This window comes from Podarcis pityusensis (genome assembly GCF_964106645.2).
Source record: "Podarcis pityusensis genome assembly, chromosome: 6".
NCBI classification, from domain to species: domain Eukaryota; kingdom Metazoa; phylum Chordata; class Lepidosauria; order Squamata; family Lacertidae; genus Podarcis; species Podarcis pityusensis.
Genome location: NC_138030.1, coordinates 58,528,674 through 58,544,983, shown reverse-complemented (window position 1 = coordinate 58,544,983; position 16,310 = coordinate 58,528,674). Strand labels below are relative to the sequence as shown.

Below are 16,310 nucleotides of genomic sequence, written 5' to 3'. Positions count from 1 at the left end.
ATGCAGATGACACAACCTTGATGGCAGAAATTGAGGAGAAATTAACCTTTTAATGAGGGTGAAAGAGGAAAGCTCAAAATATGGGTTGAAGCTCAACATCAAAAAAAGAAGATCATGGCCACTGGTCCCATCACGTCCTGGCAAACAGAAGGGGAAGAAATGGAGGCAGTGAGAGATTTTACTTTCTTGGGCTCCATGATCACTGCAGATGGTGACAGCAGCCACGAAATTAAAAGACGCCTGCTTCTTGGGAGAAAAGCAATGACAAACCTAGACAGCATCTTAAAAAGCAGAGACATCACCTTGCCAACAAAGGTCCGTATAGTTAAAGCCCTGGTTTTTCCCAGTAGTGATGTATGGAAGTGACAGCTGGACCATAAAGAAGGCTGATCGCCAAAGAATTGATGCTTTTGAATTATGGTGCTGGAGGAGACTCTTGAGAGTCCCATGGACTGCAAGAAGATCAGACCTATCCATTCTGAAGGAAATCAGCCCTGAGTGCTCACTGGAAGGGCAGATCGTGAAGCTGAGGCTCCAGTACTTTGGCCACCTCATGAGAAGAGAAGACTCCCTGGAAAAGACCCTGATGTTGGGAAAGATGGAGGGCACAAGGAGAAGGGGACGACAAGAGATGTTTGGACAGTGTTCTTGAAGCTACCAGCATGAGTTTGACCAAACTGCGGGAGGCAGTGGAAGACAAGAGTGCCTGGTGTGCTCTGGTCCATGGGGTCACGAAGAGTCGGACACGACTAAACGACTAAACAACAAGGCATCACATAGCAAAGCACTGATTCAAGTCTCGTCATCTCCCCACCCTAATGTTGCAAGAGAGATGCATAACTTGGAGAGATACTACCACAGTCTAGCATACAGCACTCCACCTAGGGCCTTTACTGAACTGAGATTGCAGACAAAACCATCTCAATATCTATCTGGTCATTACTCTGAGGTTTCAGTAAACCAACATTTTATGTTTTGGGGAGATATCTGTCATTATTTGTTTCATTGCTCTATTTATTCAGCCCCAATGATACATGTGTTGTCAGGTCTGCTAGTGAGAACAGCAGCAGCAAATGACTTTTTGAGGAAAGTAAACCATCTGTTGTGCAACCATGGAAAATAGATTACCTATAGGGGAGCTCAATTTGCTACTGCAGCACAAAAGCTGAGAAGAGCCTTTATAAGAGGGGGAGGGGGAGGGGGGTTGTCACGAAGATTGACTTTCTTCTATTTATGTTACTACTGCCTACCATTTTCATGGTATTTCTAGTCTTATTTTCCTGAGTTCTGTTTTAAGTGAACCTGTTGCAGTGGCTGTGTTTCAACTTTTCTTTCTTTTTTTGCTATTATTAATGATGTCACCCATCTCTTTAAAAAATAAAAGTGAGCTGCCTGATAGAATAGTTGTGAAGACACATTACATGCTAATGTACTATAGAAACAATGGTTCTGAAATTAACAAATTGGAATTCTGAAGACTCAGCTTGCAGTGGACACTATAACTAGAGGAATACACGAGGGATATATAATTCAATCTGGGATGCCTTTCAATCTCAGACTTTTTAAGGCACATGCGTTTTGGTTGCATGCCCTGAGTAGCATGGAGTTGGAAAAGGCGTTAGCCCTTCAAGAATTGGAAAGGATTCCAGCAGTTCTTTGGACCAAGAATGGGGAACTGGATTTGGCTGGTAGGCCAGATACTTATCTCCCTGCACCTGCCATAGACCAAACATGGCAGGTGGTTGGGGTCGCCCACCTGTCAATCATGCAGTGATGTCAGGTGGCCTGCTTTTGCCTGCAGCAGCCATCAGCTGACCATCTGCACTTGGAAACTTTGCGAGTAGAACTCTGCAAGCCTCAACAATCAGCTGCTTGTTAGAGCTTGGGTGCTTTGCACACAGAGCTGTCAGCTGAACATTGGGACTCTAGAGTCTTGAAGGCTAAACATCCAGAACCAATTCTTGTTCTGCTTTTTTTTGACAGCTTCCTATGAGGTATGGTCATCTATTTAAACCACTCACGTTTCTGCCCCTAAACATTGTGTCTCCTGCCCCTATACAAATAATTGATAGAGGAGGTGGCATTGTCAGTACAGGATTGGGCAGTCTTTAGAAACCCTAAAGACCTATTGGTGTAAATATTGTACATATAAATTCCTTCAGTAGAAAGTAACTAGTGAAGCAGCACTGCTTTGTGGGACAGCCATAGATTAGTGGTAGAGCATCTGAGCTGCACTGGTGGAGAAAATCAGGACATTCCAGGATCAGATCAGAAGCCAGGATGGCTTTTGTAATTCTGGGACTGTCCCTGGAAAATTGGGACACTTGGAGAGTATGTCCTTTTGGAGGTGTTGGCATTGGCCAGTTTGATGTTTTAATTAGGGACTAAAAAGCTGCCTTATACCGAGTCAGACCAGTGCTGGATTAAACCCTGTGGAGGTCCCTAGGTAGTCGAAATCTTGGAGGCTCCCTTGCAAATTATCTCAAATATTATACTAGGATCTGGAGTTGGCAGGAACTCACAACCCTCTAACTCAAAGAAAGCTTCGTATCTGGAGCTTTCATGTACGCTTGCTCTAGTGGAATAACATTGAACTAAGAAAGCTCAATTGGAATATTGGAATCAATATTATTTTGATGCATTGTTGCAGGGCCCCTAAATGGCATGGGGCCCATAGGCCTACTCTGCCTATTTGGTAATCCAGAACTGAATCAGATCTTTGGTCCAGCTAGCTCAGTATGGTGTACACTGACTGGCAAGCAGGGTTTCATACAGGAGACATTCCCAGCCCTGCTTGTCCAATGTGAGGGACTGAACCTTCTACATGCACAGCAGATGCTCTACCTCTGAGCTACCGCCCTCCAGCAAAGTCTGTTTTCAAACAATTCCCTGGCAAGATTGCAAGGTACCAGGCTATCCTTACAGTGACCTGAAAATGCGGCCTCCGCATCCCACTTTACTCGTTTTCCAAACTTTACTCCTGGAAACCGGCCAGCCTGTAGCACAAAGTCGGAATTTACCAGCCTTTATATAGACTCTTGCACACATACTATTTCTTTCATTGCCAGCTTACTCCAAAAATGCCTGCTTTGTGTACATAACACATAGGGTAGTATACACACAGCTCTCTAAGGTGAGCTATAGCCACATGAAAAAGAGTTTGAAAATATATACATATGGCAATGTTGTGATTTTGAAATACTGTTGTTTATCTTCTGCTGGAATGTCTAATAATTACTCTCCTTTTTGCTTTACTAAATAGCCTGCCACACTTACTCTAATTTTGCTCCAGACACTTACATTTGACAGTTAAGCCATTTTGGAAGCCACAAGATAATAATTTCAACTTTTATATTCCATCTTTCTATCAACGTTGAAGCTCAAGTTGTATATATAACTTTAGGTGATTTAAGTCTGCATTTATGAAGAACTGCTAAGACCTACTGTTAAAGTCTGCTGTTATATATATATAACAAATCAACCTTTCCCAGATACTCAAAAGCTATGCTCAAACCACACATTTGCCAAAATAAATATATTGTAACCCTAGTCTAGCTTGAGTGTGAGGATTTGAATCAAACAGAATTCAGAAGCACTAGGCTAGGGAAAATGGCAAGAGATTATTTAAGGGCAGGGTAGGGAATTTGCAGTCCTCTAGAGGTTTTGGGGATTCCCAGCTCCCAACACCCCCAGCCAGCCTGCCTAATATTCAGGGATGATAGGAGCCATAGCCTGGAAAAGAAGAGACTAAGAGAAGATATGATAGCCATCTTCCAGTAACTCGAGGGCTGTCACATGGAAGATGGAGCAAGCTTGTTTTCTCCTGTTCTGGAGGGTAGGACACGAACCAATGGCTTCAAGTTCAAAAAAGATTCCAGCTAAACACCGGGAAGACCTTTCTGACAGTAAGAATTGTTTGACCATGAAACAGACTCCCTCGGGAGGTTGTGGACTCCCTTTCCTTGGAGGTTTTTGAGGAAAGATTGGGTGGCCCATCTGTCAGGGATGATTCAGCTGAGATTCCTGCTTTGCAGCGGGTTGGACTAGATAACACTCAGAGACCCTTCCAGCTCTACAGTTCTATGATTCTAATATCTGGAGGGCCACAGTTTCCCCACCCTTGATTGAATGTCAACTTTTATTTACTATGGCTTTCAAAGCAGGAGGCTCACATTCATGTGAGTGTTGCCACACCTAGGAACTGACATCTCTCGCTTAGAATCCTGAAGTCATGAATAAACATGCAAAGCTTTCATTATCTGGCCCACATCTCCTTTGGCCCTGTCAACATCCCTCTCATCCTCTCATCTGTTGAAATGAACGGATGCCTCAGCAGGCAGGGACTGAGAGTAGGTGATGGAGCTGAGAAAGGATCAAGAACAATACTCGCTTTTTTATTAATAATAAAAAATGTGGATAGCTTTACAGGTTATAGTCTGATGCCCCTACATTTTATGGAGGTGAGAAGATTCTTCACTTTTTCCAGTATTATCTCATGCTTGAGCAGCAAAGAGGCATAGCTTTCCATTTTATCAATGCAGCTTGAAGATTGTCTGTAACAGGGATGGCAAACCTGTGTACCCCTCCCCAGGTGTTATTAGGCTACAACTCCCACCATCTCTAACCATTGGGTATGCTGGTTGGGGCTGATGGGAGTCCAGATTTGGTTCCCCACCACTGACATGTACCAGGAACTCCGCACACAACTGCCTATATTCCAAATACTCTTTCCTGTTCTTCACTTAAAGCTCTCACCCTGCTTTTCCCTGATTGGTGTGTGTAGATGTGTGGTACTGTGCACAACAGTTTACACACACAGATTCACACACATACACAACCTCCTGAGATTTCAAGACATGGGTTTGAAATTAATATGCACATGAAGCCGCTCATCTGGAGTTTGTTTTTAATCAGAAGGATACAGACAGAAAACATAGTATCCCATAGCACTGAAAACCTGAGCACACCATTGTACCGGCATGAAAAAAGCATAATACATTTTACATGATGAGGTTCCGTATGTTCGAAAACCCTTAACATTTTGTTTGATTGCAATACCTGCCGAAGGCACTAGATGGTAGCATCTGCTTCTGTTTGAAAATGCAGAAACCTCAACCCTCTCAGAAAGCAGAATCAGATCTGATTCACTTTGTCAGGCAGATTATCAGGGAAACAGCTCAATAACTTTCCAATTACCTAACTATTTATGAAGAGTCATTTTTCACATTGCTAACCCTACAGGCAGTTTGGCTATCTTTCTGGTAACAATAGCTGTGCTTTGCTGCACTTCGACAAACTTTAAAAATAAAATGTACAAAGGAAACCAGTAAAATGTTGTTTCAGTTTTTTTGAGGAGAGGACAGCATTGGCATCTGGGTGCTGTTCTATCGATGTGACTTCAGAAGATGGCAGACGAAGATATTCCTTGCAAGTCTGGCCTCCCTAGAGCAGAGAAAGGAAAACTGCAGGTCACTAGGTGTTGTTGGACTACAATCCCCATCAGCCAGTGCAATCAATGATCACGGATGATAGGGGCTTTCATCCAACAATATCCAGAGGGCCACAGGTTCCCTAACGCTGCTTAGAGGATACTAAATCTTGTATGCAATTTCTGAGCATGTGCAGTAACAGCTTCCGTTAAAAAGGGCTGATCTGAACAAGTGGAAATTGGATTGATTTGTCCAGGCATGATTGTATATCTCTGATCCTATCCAAATTCACTCAGATTTAATGCTAATTGGGTAGTACTGGACTGCAGGACTTACTTCTGAATAAACACAAGCATGCTGCGAGTCCCACTTTCTTCACAAGCCTTTGCTCTGTGTAAGTTTGCCTAGGGTTACAGCCGTGCAGCATGGTCCCACACATGGCGTTTACGTCCAAGCAAATACTACCGAGTTCCATAGGATTTTACTTACTAGTGAGATTGGGACTGCAGAGGGTCTGATCAACTGCACACGTGCTGGGCCAGTAGCCACAGCAGAGGACGTAAATCCCAATGAAAACAGCAACTGGATTAAACATTTGGGGTTTAAGCAAATTGTGCCAACAGCACAAGGATTCCTTCTTATACAATGGAAAATCCTCTCCTGTGGGTCCTAAATCTCTTCTGGGTTTCCCCAAAGCAGATTTTAACCAGCAATGGCAGCAGTTGTTGCCAGTGTCCTTCTGGTCCTAATTTAATGTGCTGGTAGTGATGGCTTTCTAATCCCTAAATCGTTGCAACCAGGTTCGTTAAAGGACAACATACTTTCGTATACGCCAGGCTGTAACCTGAAGACTGGAAGCTCTGTTGAGATGCCCACTAGTGACAGAAGTTACCGTATTTTTCACCCTATAGGACACACTTTTTCCCCTCCAAAAATGAAGGGGAAATGTGTGTGCGTCCTATGAGGCGAATGCAGGCTTTTGCTGAAGCCTGGAGAGCGAGAGGGGTCGGTGCGCACTGACCCCTCTCGCTCTCCAGGCTTCAGGAAGCTATCCGCAAGCCTTGGGAACCCACGGGAGTTCCCGCCAGGCTCCCACGGCTTGCGGAGAGCAGCCTGTTCTGGGGGCTGGGGAAGCTCCGGCTTCCCTCGACCCAGCCCCGTGCCTGGGGGGGGAAATATTTTTTTCTCTCTTTATTCCCCCCCCAAAAAAGTAGGTGTGTCCAATGGGCCAGTGCGTCCTATGGGGCGAAAAATATGGTAGGTGCGGGCTTAGAGGTTTTTTTTTTCTGTGTGTGGTCCCACAATTGTGGAATATGATCCCATGGGCCACCACACCACACCTCTTATGCCTTTATGACACCTGTTGAAGGCTTTCCTCTTTCAGCTAATTGTTTTATATGTAATTCTGTTGGTTTTGTCTAATTGCATTAGATATTTTTATTGGACTGCAAATTGCTTTGAGATGCCGCAGAAGAAATGATTCATAAATGATATAAATGATTCATCACCTTGATTCTATAATTCTATAGCAGGCTGCATCCCAGAATATCTTCAAATAGGCATTAAGAACTAAGGATTGAACCCAGCGTTTGACTTACTCAGAGTAGACTCCCAAGAAAGTAGGTATTTGTTTGTGATCAGAGCCCTGCATTTTTCTGTTGTTGATTTCTGTAGAAAGGGAGGGCAGGGCATTGTTTCAATAAGAATCCAGGACAAATACAAATGGAAGCCTCAACTCACAGGGAGCCCTAACCTTCGATTCAGAATCAGTTGTGGACTGTCACTCACCTAACATTCAGTGTGATGCAGGATTGACTCTTAGGTAGAGGACGTCCGCCCCGTTCTTTCAGACATGGTGGACCTTGGCTTTGCTGACAAGAGTGAAACTTGCATTAATTTCAAAGGGAATGCAAGCCCAGCAGAAATTCAGAGCCTGCCATGTGGATCGGAGAACAAGATTTTCATGTATGAACATGCTATGGCACAGAAAGACATATTATATGGAAGAGTGGCAGCAGCTGCTTCCTTAGGTTCAAGTCCCTTCTTTCCCAACAATCTCTTATTTCCTTGAAAGTAAGATTTTTATTTTATTTTTTAAAATAAGAAATAGTACTCCATACCAGAAATGAGTGAAGGAGAAATGGATCTGCAGAACCACTCTATTGACACTCCATTGGGCTCTGTCCTCTCTCACTCAGTTATCTAACAGCAGCCATTCCATCAAGCTGTGGCAAAGGGAGAGATGGGACATGAGTGAAATAAACACGGAAAAGCTCATTGTTTCTCCACTGAGCTATTGTAGTGTTTATACAGATTCAGTGCCACCCTGCCTTAAGTTCTGAAAGCATGATGGTCCCCTAGATGACTTGTTCATCAGATTAGGATGAATCCTGAGTCAAACTGCGTAACTTCATTGGCGTTGGGTGGATTTTATAGGATAGGATATATTTTACAATTTTTCTTTCCCGTTACTCACATATGTGAGCAGAACGTTTAAACTTAGTTAGCAGCCATCTCTTGCAGCATTGAAGTGGAAACTTTGGGACTAGGCTATATAGTGGTGTTATTACAATTAATATAGGCTGTGGTAAGAGAGTGATTTCTGAGGTAGGGGGAAGTAGAAAGGCTTAAACCCATTTTGTCTTTTTCCAGGTCAGAAAACTCAAGGGAAGTGACATCACACAGTGCCCTCTTTAGTAATCTTGAACTCTCCACCCCTTCATATTCTTATTTAGCAAACACACTTTGTTAGATATTGGCAGCAAAATATATATAATGAATGGATGACAGAGAGCTGCATGGGATTTGTTGCATTTTACTAGATAGACAGGGAGGAGGGTCAGGAGTTGGCACCAGACAGCTGTTTTACAGTGGCAGACATATGTCAGTCATAAGTGATAGAGAATTGTGTAAAACAGGGTGGGTGAGCATATGCACTTTGGCACGAGAGAAGGGCTATATAGAGCCTGAGAAGACATTAATATTAGTCATACCCATAGCAGACTCAATGAAATCCATGGGTCTTCTGTGACTATGACTAATGTTGGATATGAGTGTGACTAATATTAAATATCACCCTTAATTCTTTACAAATAATTCCTGACATAAAGAGGGGTTTTTTTCTGCAGGGAGGAAAGAGGCTCAACCACTGGTGTTTCCCTAAAACTCTTGCCCAACTCACTTTCACATTTATGATGCTTAAATACAAGATGCTATAGAACCCTTTGTGTGTGAGCAACTCTCGTTCGTATGGGAGGGGGGCTTTTCCCTGTGTGTTGACACAAGGGTGCATAAAATCACTGCAGGATTCTGTTCTGTTCTCTAAAGACATAATTATACTTTTTGACTTTGTGCATTTTAAAATTTCTCAGTTGAACTGGACATTGCATTCCCAAAGAGTTTTTGCAAATGCAAGCATCACAACTTCCTTTGTCGGCTTTGTTTTTTTCCTCTTCAAGGACAGGTAAACCACTTCTTTTCCCGTTGTTGTGATCATAATAAGAGTTTTTAAACAAAACATAATAAAAAGGCAATTGAATGTAACCTATCATGGCTTTAAGTACCAGAATTGGCAGAAGCTGGAACATTGTGTTTCCTGCTTGGCAGGGGGTTGGACTCGATGGCCCTTGTGGTCTCTTCCAACTCTATGATTCTATGATCTGGAAGTCAAATATGAATCACCATAGATAGCTCTGCCGGTTCAGCATGAGCCTCTTAATCTCAGGGTCATAAGTCTGAGACCCACATAGGGCAAAAGATTCCTGCATTGCAGGGGGTTGGACTAGATGACTCTCATGACCCCTTCCAACTCTATGATCCCATACCCACAATTCCTTAAGGGGCAGCGCCAACTGGATAATCCAGCAAAGTGGATCTCTAAAGCCTTTCCTCTACCTACAGACTACAGTTTGAGCCCCAAAGTTAGTCACATCCATTTTCTCCAAGTATGCATGAAAAGGAGTGGCCTGATCCAGTATATTCATGATCCAGAAACCTTTCCCATTCGTTTCAATGAAAGGGGCTGATCTTTTTGAATGAAGACAGATCTCTCCACAGGCACACAAAACCTGTGTGTGAATTCGAGTACATACAGATCAGTGCCAATATTAATGATTGCACCAACACATACTACATTATGCAAACAATCTGACATACCTCATCCTGGAGCTTCCATAACTACTGTACAGTGGTACCTCGGGTTACATATGCTTCAGGTTACATACGCTTCAGATTACAGACTCCGCTAACCCAGAAATAGTACCTTGGGTTAAGAACTTTGCTTCAGGGTGAGAACAGAAATCGTGCGGCGGCGGTGCGGCGGCAGCAGGAGACCCCATTAGCTAAAGTGGTGCTTCTGGTTAAGAACTGTTTCAGGTTAAGAATGGACCTCCGGAACGAATTAAGTACTTAACCCGAGGTACCACTGTATCTGTCTGGCTAGCGCAGGATGTTCTGATTTCCCTGGTTACTTGGACTTACCTCTCTAATTTGTGCTGAATTCTGAAATTCCAAGTTTTAGCAATTTAGAAACATGGTCATTTATGACGATGACGACAACAACAACAACAACAACACGGCAGTACCTGTCTTCCCCAACTTGATAGCACTCTCCAGCTGCCTTGAAGCCCAACTCCCATCAGCCCCAGCCCCAGTGCCGGATTACCAGAGTAGGCACTGGCCTATAGGCCCCATGCCTTTTAGGGGACAACGGGTTGAAATAATATTGATTTGATCGTGAAAGAAAATTACACTCAAGTTTTCTTAGTTCAATGTTATCCCACTAGAGCACGCACACAAGGGCCCCTCTAAGATTTTGACTGCCTAGGGGCGTCCACAGGGTTTAATCCAGCACTGCCCAGCCAGCATGGCCAATGGTCAGAAGCAAAGGGAGTTGCTGTCCTTCAGTATCTGAAAGGCCCCAACTCAAGGAAGGTTGGTCTGTGCACATCTTTGGCACTTATAAGGTTGGCTCATGCAAAAAAAAAGGTTGGTTCATGGAAAACCCCACACTATTTATTTATTTAGGCTTGTGGTGGGAAAATCCCTCATTCCTGTACCAATGATGCAAACAGTTGTATTCCTTAAAAATTCAAAGCCAACACAAAAGTGGTCAGTTACACGGAAGGAGAGTGACTGCAATGATAAGGGGATTTTAAAAAAATTATCTCTGTAATTTCCCAATAACTGATAAAAGCTGTTCCAGGACAAAAGATAAATAAATAAATCACATATTAACAGTCTCAAGCTATCACAACATTAGGGAAGTGTTCCTGTTAATAACCCCACTGTTATAATAATCAATCATTCATGCAGCATTTACAAGGTATTTATAGAGTCCCAGTTGTGGTCCTCTTGTTAAGGGCGAGTCAAGGCTGACCCACCCATGAGGCTAGGTGAGGAGACCACCTCAGGTGGCTGGAGAACCACAGGGGTAGAAGATACTGAGGTAAATCTTTATTCCCCCACTCTTGTTTCTGATGTAGATCTTCACTCACCCTGACTTTCCAGACTGTTTTGGGCCAGCCCTGGGCGAGTCATCTGAATCACATTTCACCATTATAATGAGAAATGGGGGCTGGGTCAGTATGTTCTATGGCTTAGAGTTCGAAAAAGGCTCAGCCAATTGACTTGAAATTTGGCATTGTAGGAGAGGAAGGCTTGAGGGCGGTCTGTGCTGAATTAGGGATACAAAAGATTTTGATCAAGTTAAATGTTTGATGAGAGACTCTGGCACGTTGACAGGTGCTGTGTGTTCTTCTTCCATCGACTTTGCTGAGGTGGTTTTTCTGAAAACATTTCCCAGTTTGTCCTGCGTGTTTTAAGAAACGGGCTTCTACTTTAGGTCAAAGGGGAACGCTTAGTATAAGATTTTTACCCAGGAGTCGTGTAACAATAGTAGCTGTATGAGACTCTTACTCTGCTGCGGCCATGCAACCATTTCTGGTTGTTGTTTGGAACCTTGCTATTGCTAGGCAGGATTCTCACAGACCAAGGCTTAGTTTGAAAGCTCAAGGGATTGGTTGGCATCTGGCACCTTTAAAGAAATAGCGATGTGGCCACTCCTACAAATAAAAGCTCTGTGTGGACCCTGAGTACTTAACAACTACCGTTCATCCACAAACTCTCCCTTTTGGGGATAAGGTGCTCAGAAGGATGGTGGCAGGCCAGCTACAGATACTTTAAGAGGTTATTGTGACTCTCCCTCTCTCTCATACTGTTTTTTTAAATTAAAAAATATAATACTTTCCTACTGTTTTAATGCTTGCATCTGTGTTTCTATTATACTGTTTCACTGAGGGTTTTGTATACCATTTAATATTTTTTAAAAAATATTAAGCTGTTTAGAAATATGAATAAATAAATAAATGCACAAATTCCTCACTGCTGCTCATGTAGGCTGAGAAAAGTTAGGTATTAAAGGAGAGGGGGAGAAGAAACCAGATATGAGTACAAATAGTTTGAGACATGGGCATAGCCGGGGGGGCAGAGGGGCACCTGCCCCCCCCCCAATCAATACAAATCTGATGTTCTGCCCCCCCCAAAAAGTCTGCCCCTAACAAAAAACCTGGCTACACCCATGGTTTGAGAAGTGTGGGGGGAGGGAAGGTAAAATATCTCAGAAGTACACAGGAGCTGGACTTCTGATGGTCAGCTTTTAAAGGAACAAGAAAGCCTTCAGGAAAACAAAAGTAGGAAGAGAGTTTTAGGGGTCGATTGTCTGGCAGTGTGTGCTTTATCTGTTGAATTTCCCAAAGCTACTCACAAGAACTTCGTTCTGTGACTCATGCCACAGAATGACTTAATCTGAAGACAGTTGCTACTTGTCAATGTGACCTCACTTGTACGCAGGGGCATTGCTTAATAGACTTCGTGCTTGGGCCCATGACACAATTTACCGCCAGACAAATTAAGACAACAAATGGCTAGGGTCTCATCAGGACTGTACTTTACAGAGCACGTAGCCACTCTGTTAGTAAAGAAAAAAATGGTTTGAAAAGAGGGGAAGGGGCAAGAGATACGTGGTGGTGCAAAAGACCCAGAGCCATTTCTGCCCTGGATGGATTTAATTTTACATATGTTGGTATGCCCAGGGCAAGTGTTCAGTTGCTGGTGGGACATAAACAAAGAACACAATAACCTAATTTCTTGGGACAAGGAGTTCCACAAATGAGGTGCCTGTACACTATCACTGACCAACACTGTATGTTTACCCATGTTTTGACCACTTGCTGCAGGGTGCCATTGGAGGGATGAGAATCTGGAGTGTCAGAAAGGCAGGCAGGGAAAGTGTTGAGCATCAATCTCCCAAGTGTCTTTATCCTTATTGCTTAACCATACTGAACAGCCACTTCTTCCAGTTGCCCTCCAATTCAATCAAAATCAATACAAATCTGAGGTTCTGCCTCCCCCTACCAAAAGCCTGCCCCCCTAACAAAAATCCTGGCTATGCCCATGTCCTGGCCCTCCTCATTTAGCAAGATAGACTCTTAGGTGGAAAATAAAAAGAGGGATGGATAAGGGAACTATAAGCCATGCAAGAGTTTACAATGCCATAGACAAAGTGTATTCTCCTAAGCAAGGAGGCAAAAACTAACTGCATACTGTATCTGAAAATTATGAGTCACGAATCACATGAATTTTGTGCAGCTAACCCCATGATTTTGGAATAGACCATAACCGGCATATCTTCACAAATTGGCAGCTATACTATGCTTAGAGGTCAATTTCTAAAGACAGGGTTAGTGAGTTGGTCTAAAAGTCTTCCCCTCTCAAGAGAAATTCCTTCACCTTAAAATCCCAGATATGGATGTGTGGGTGGGTGTTGTGTGTGCCTGCAGATTGGCTGTAGTGGTCAGGGAACGGAATTCTGCACATGCTCAGAGGCTCATATATGTCCCGGGGATGAGCTCTATGAAAAACAGGGCTGAGTCCTACCAAACCCGATATTTTCGCAAACTCTGTTTCACTCTTAAGGCTTCGAAAAGTGTTATCTACAGGAGCCCACTAAGAATTAAATCCCACGCTCCGTCCAGGATATACCAAAAGGCAGCGGAAGTTTTCAAAGCAAACTTTTCCAGCTTTGCTTCCAAGCAAACACTGGGAGTGTGGAGGGCGAAGGCGGGGGGAGAGAGAGGAAGAGAGGGCATCGTCAGAGAGAAACCCAACCTTAGCAAGATTTGCGTCCTCACTGAGCTCAGCAGGCTTGTTATGAACGCAAGGGGCGCTAGGGGCATATGGAGGATTTTCTTTTCATGGGGTGTGTGTGTGGGGGGTTAATTATCATATGTATATGTCAGTTTCAGGAAGGGGGTTGTACTTGGATAGCCCGTAGCAACCTTTAAAAAAAGAGGGGAAAGAGAGAGGAGTGGAAAAGGATCAGAGGAATTAAAAGTGCAGAAGTAACTCCGTCGGATCACACAAGCTCACCCGGAGCCTGACTTTCGACGCGGCCGGGCGTGCAAGTTGCTTGCCTCTCTCTGCCCATTCATTGGCAAGGGACTGGCCGAGTTGCAAGCTCCGCTCCTGCCGCCAGCCGGGATTGGTTGGATTCCCGATCACGCTGCGCCAAACTTTCCCAACTTTTTAAAAACTTTCGCTTCCCTCTGTGTTGTGCTCTTTTTGCATGGTCTTCGCAGCCGACGAGGGAGCTGCTACTCGCGCGCTTTCTGCTGCCTGGGAAGAGGAGAAGGAGGAGGAAAACTTCCCCGCGGACGCCGAAGGGCCCTGGCTAAGGCAGCCACAGGAACAAAAGTCTGCAGCCGCCTGCAAAACCCCTTCCTCCTGCTCGCTCTTCCGACGTGAGCAGGCAGCGAGCAGCCCCAGCCTCGGCGCCCGGATTCCCCTGCTGCTCCCGGCCCAGCGCGACCCCCGAGCGGCGAGAAGGAGACGCAGCTGGGAAAGGCGATTCCCCTGCCTGCCATGCAGAACTACAAGTACGACAAGGCGATGGCTCCCGAGAGCAAGAACGGCGGCAGCCCTGCCTTGAATAACAACCCCAGCAAAAGCCCCAGCAAGAAAGCTTTGCTCATTTGCCTCGACCTCTTCTGCCTCTTCATGGGTGAGATTTAAAACTTGAGCGACTCTCTCTCCCCCCTCTTCCCCATCTTAATTCACTTTCCTCGGATTTTATAAGAAGCCGTTCCAGAGGGTTGCACAACTACTTTTTCCCCCTCCTTCCAGTACTCTCTCTGCTAAAACTAACCAGTTTCCTATTCTTCGTTCCACTCTTCGTCTTTACTCTTTTGGTTGCTCACTTTTGTTCTCTCCTTTCTTGCTTTTTAAAGAAACCAAAACACCACAAAACTTTGTGACTGGGACATAACAAATCTTCTGGAGCCGCTCTCTGCTTTGCAAGAAGACAGTTCTTCAGAATAGATTCCTCTCCTCTCCTCATCTTGCATCCTGCAAGCTTTATTTTTTTTCCCTTTCCCCTGACCTTTTCTGCTTTCATGATGGGTTATGATGCCAAAGGATAAAAATGTGGGAGGAAAAAGCAAGCAGAAACAAAGCAAAGCGCTCCACTGCGTTGCAAAAGAGCTCTTAAGTAGCAATATATGCTGTACTGTGTGTACAAAATGCACTAGCTAGGGCAGCCGGGCGTTGTTGATGCCAAGAAGTTTTTTTTGTTTTTTTTAAGGGCTTCATTTTACTCTAGGAAAGCACCCAGCGAAACCACAGAAACGTATGGAAACCCAAAGCAGCCCTGGTGCCCGTCCAAATAAAATGGATGTCCCAGCAAATGAGCTGAGCCTCATATGTAAACAAAGCATCTCCCATCCCAGCTGGCCCCTGAGGAGAAGCCAGGGAAACAAGGCATGCTTTTCACTTGGCTGCTCCTGGTTAAAGAATAGGCTTCAAAGGTGCCCTCCAAAGGATTTTCTGTAGTGGGAAAGGGAGCGAGGGAGTGTTTTGTGTGCCTTTCAAAAGAAAAAGGAGAAAGGAATTGCAATGATCTCAAGAAAAGATCCAGTTAGCAGCAGTTGTCCTGAAGCTGATTTTGCTCTCAAACCACTTTGTGGCTGAAAGATCCCCAGTTTTCCAAGGGAAGGGGTAAAAATGTGGCTTGCAGAAAAGAGAGGAGAGGTGAAGTTTGGCTGTGCTGTTTGGTACACACACACACAGAGGAACACACATCTGTGACCTGTCAGTGTTAAGAGGGGAAAGCATGTGCTGCAGTACTTGATCTGCTTTGAATTCTACCTTGTGGAGTTCCAGGGAAGTGTGTCTTGGTTAAAATGGGGGCGCTCCTTAAAACAAGGGTTCCTGTAGTTGTCTTGAAAGGGTATAGGAAACAAAGAAAGAGCAAACCTTTCCTCTCTGTTAGGGCTCTTGCTTCTTTAACCCAACAGGAAAGCCAGCAGCGCTAGCTCTCCATGCCTGGAAAGGCTTCACCTTTGACATTTCTGTCTACCATTCAGCTGTTAATGGCACAGAAACCCTGCCTGAGGAAATGTTAAAAGGTGACAATCCTAGCATGTAGCTATGGTGTCTTAGCTAGCTTATGGTGGCTTTTATGCCACCATTCTTGATCAGAGGCATAGAGTATTCCAAAAAGGTGGCAAGTGTGCAGAAGCTTGGGCTGAGACACTCAGGTGGATCAGGCAACCTGGTGCCCTTCAGATGTTTGGGACAGCATTTCCACAGGCTGTGCTGGCTGGGGCTGATGGGAATTGTAGTGCAAAGGGCGTGTTAAAGGATGTCTGGATATCCTATCTGTTCCTGAAAAATACCTGTCTGCTTTAGGAAAACTGCAAACCATCCAGGGCAGAAAGATGCTCTCTATCTGAAAAGATTGTTCCTTTCTTCAGACTGTCAGTGCTCCAAAGAACTTTACAAAACAAACAGTGCTGTTGTCATATGGCGCCCGTTTTCTCTTGATAG

At 44.3% G+C, this 16,310-nt stretch overlaps 1 protein-coding gene across 1 annotated transcript in view; it reads left to right on the top strand.

The window, feature by feature from the left end:
* The first annotated feature begins 13,785 nt into the window (after window positions 1–13,785).
* PLPP3 (phospholipid phosphatase 3) overlaps window positions 13,786–16,310 on the top strand; it is a 64,284-nt gene continuing 61,759 nt past the window's right edge. The window contains exon 1 of the mRNA XM_081011857.1: window positions 13,786–14,487. Coding sequence (XP_080867983.1) covers window positions 14,349–14,487 — 139 coding nt within the window. The 5' untranslated portion in view covers window positions 13,786–14,348. The remainder of the gene's footprint in view (window positions 14,488–16,310) is intronic.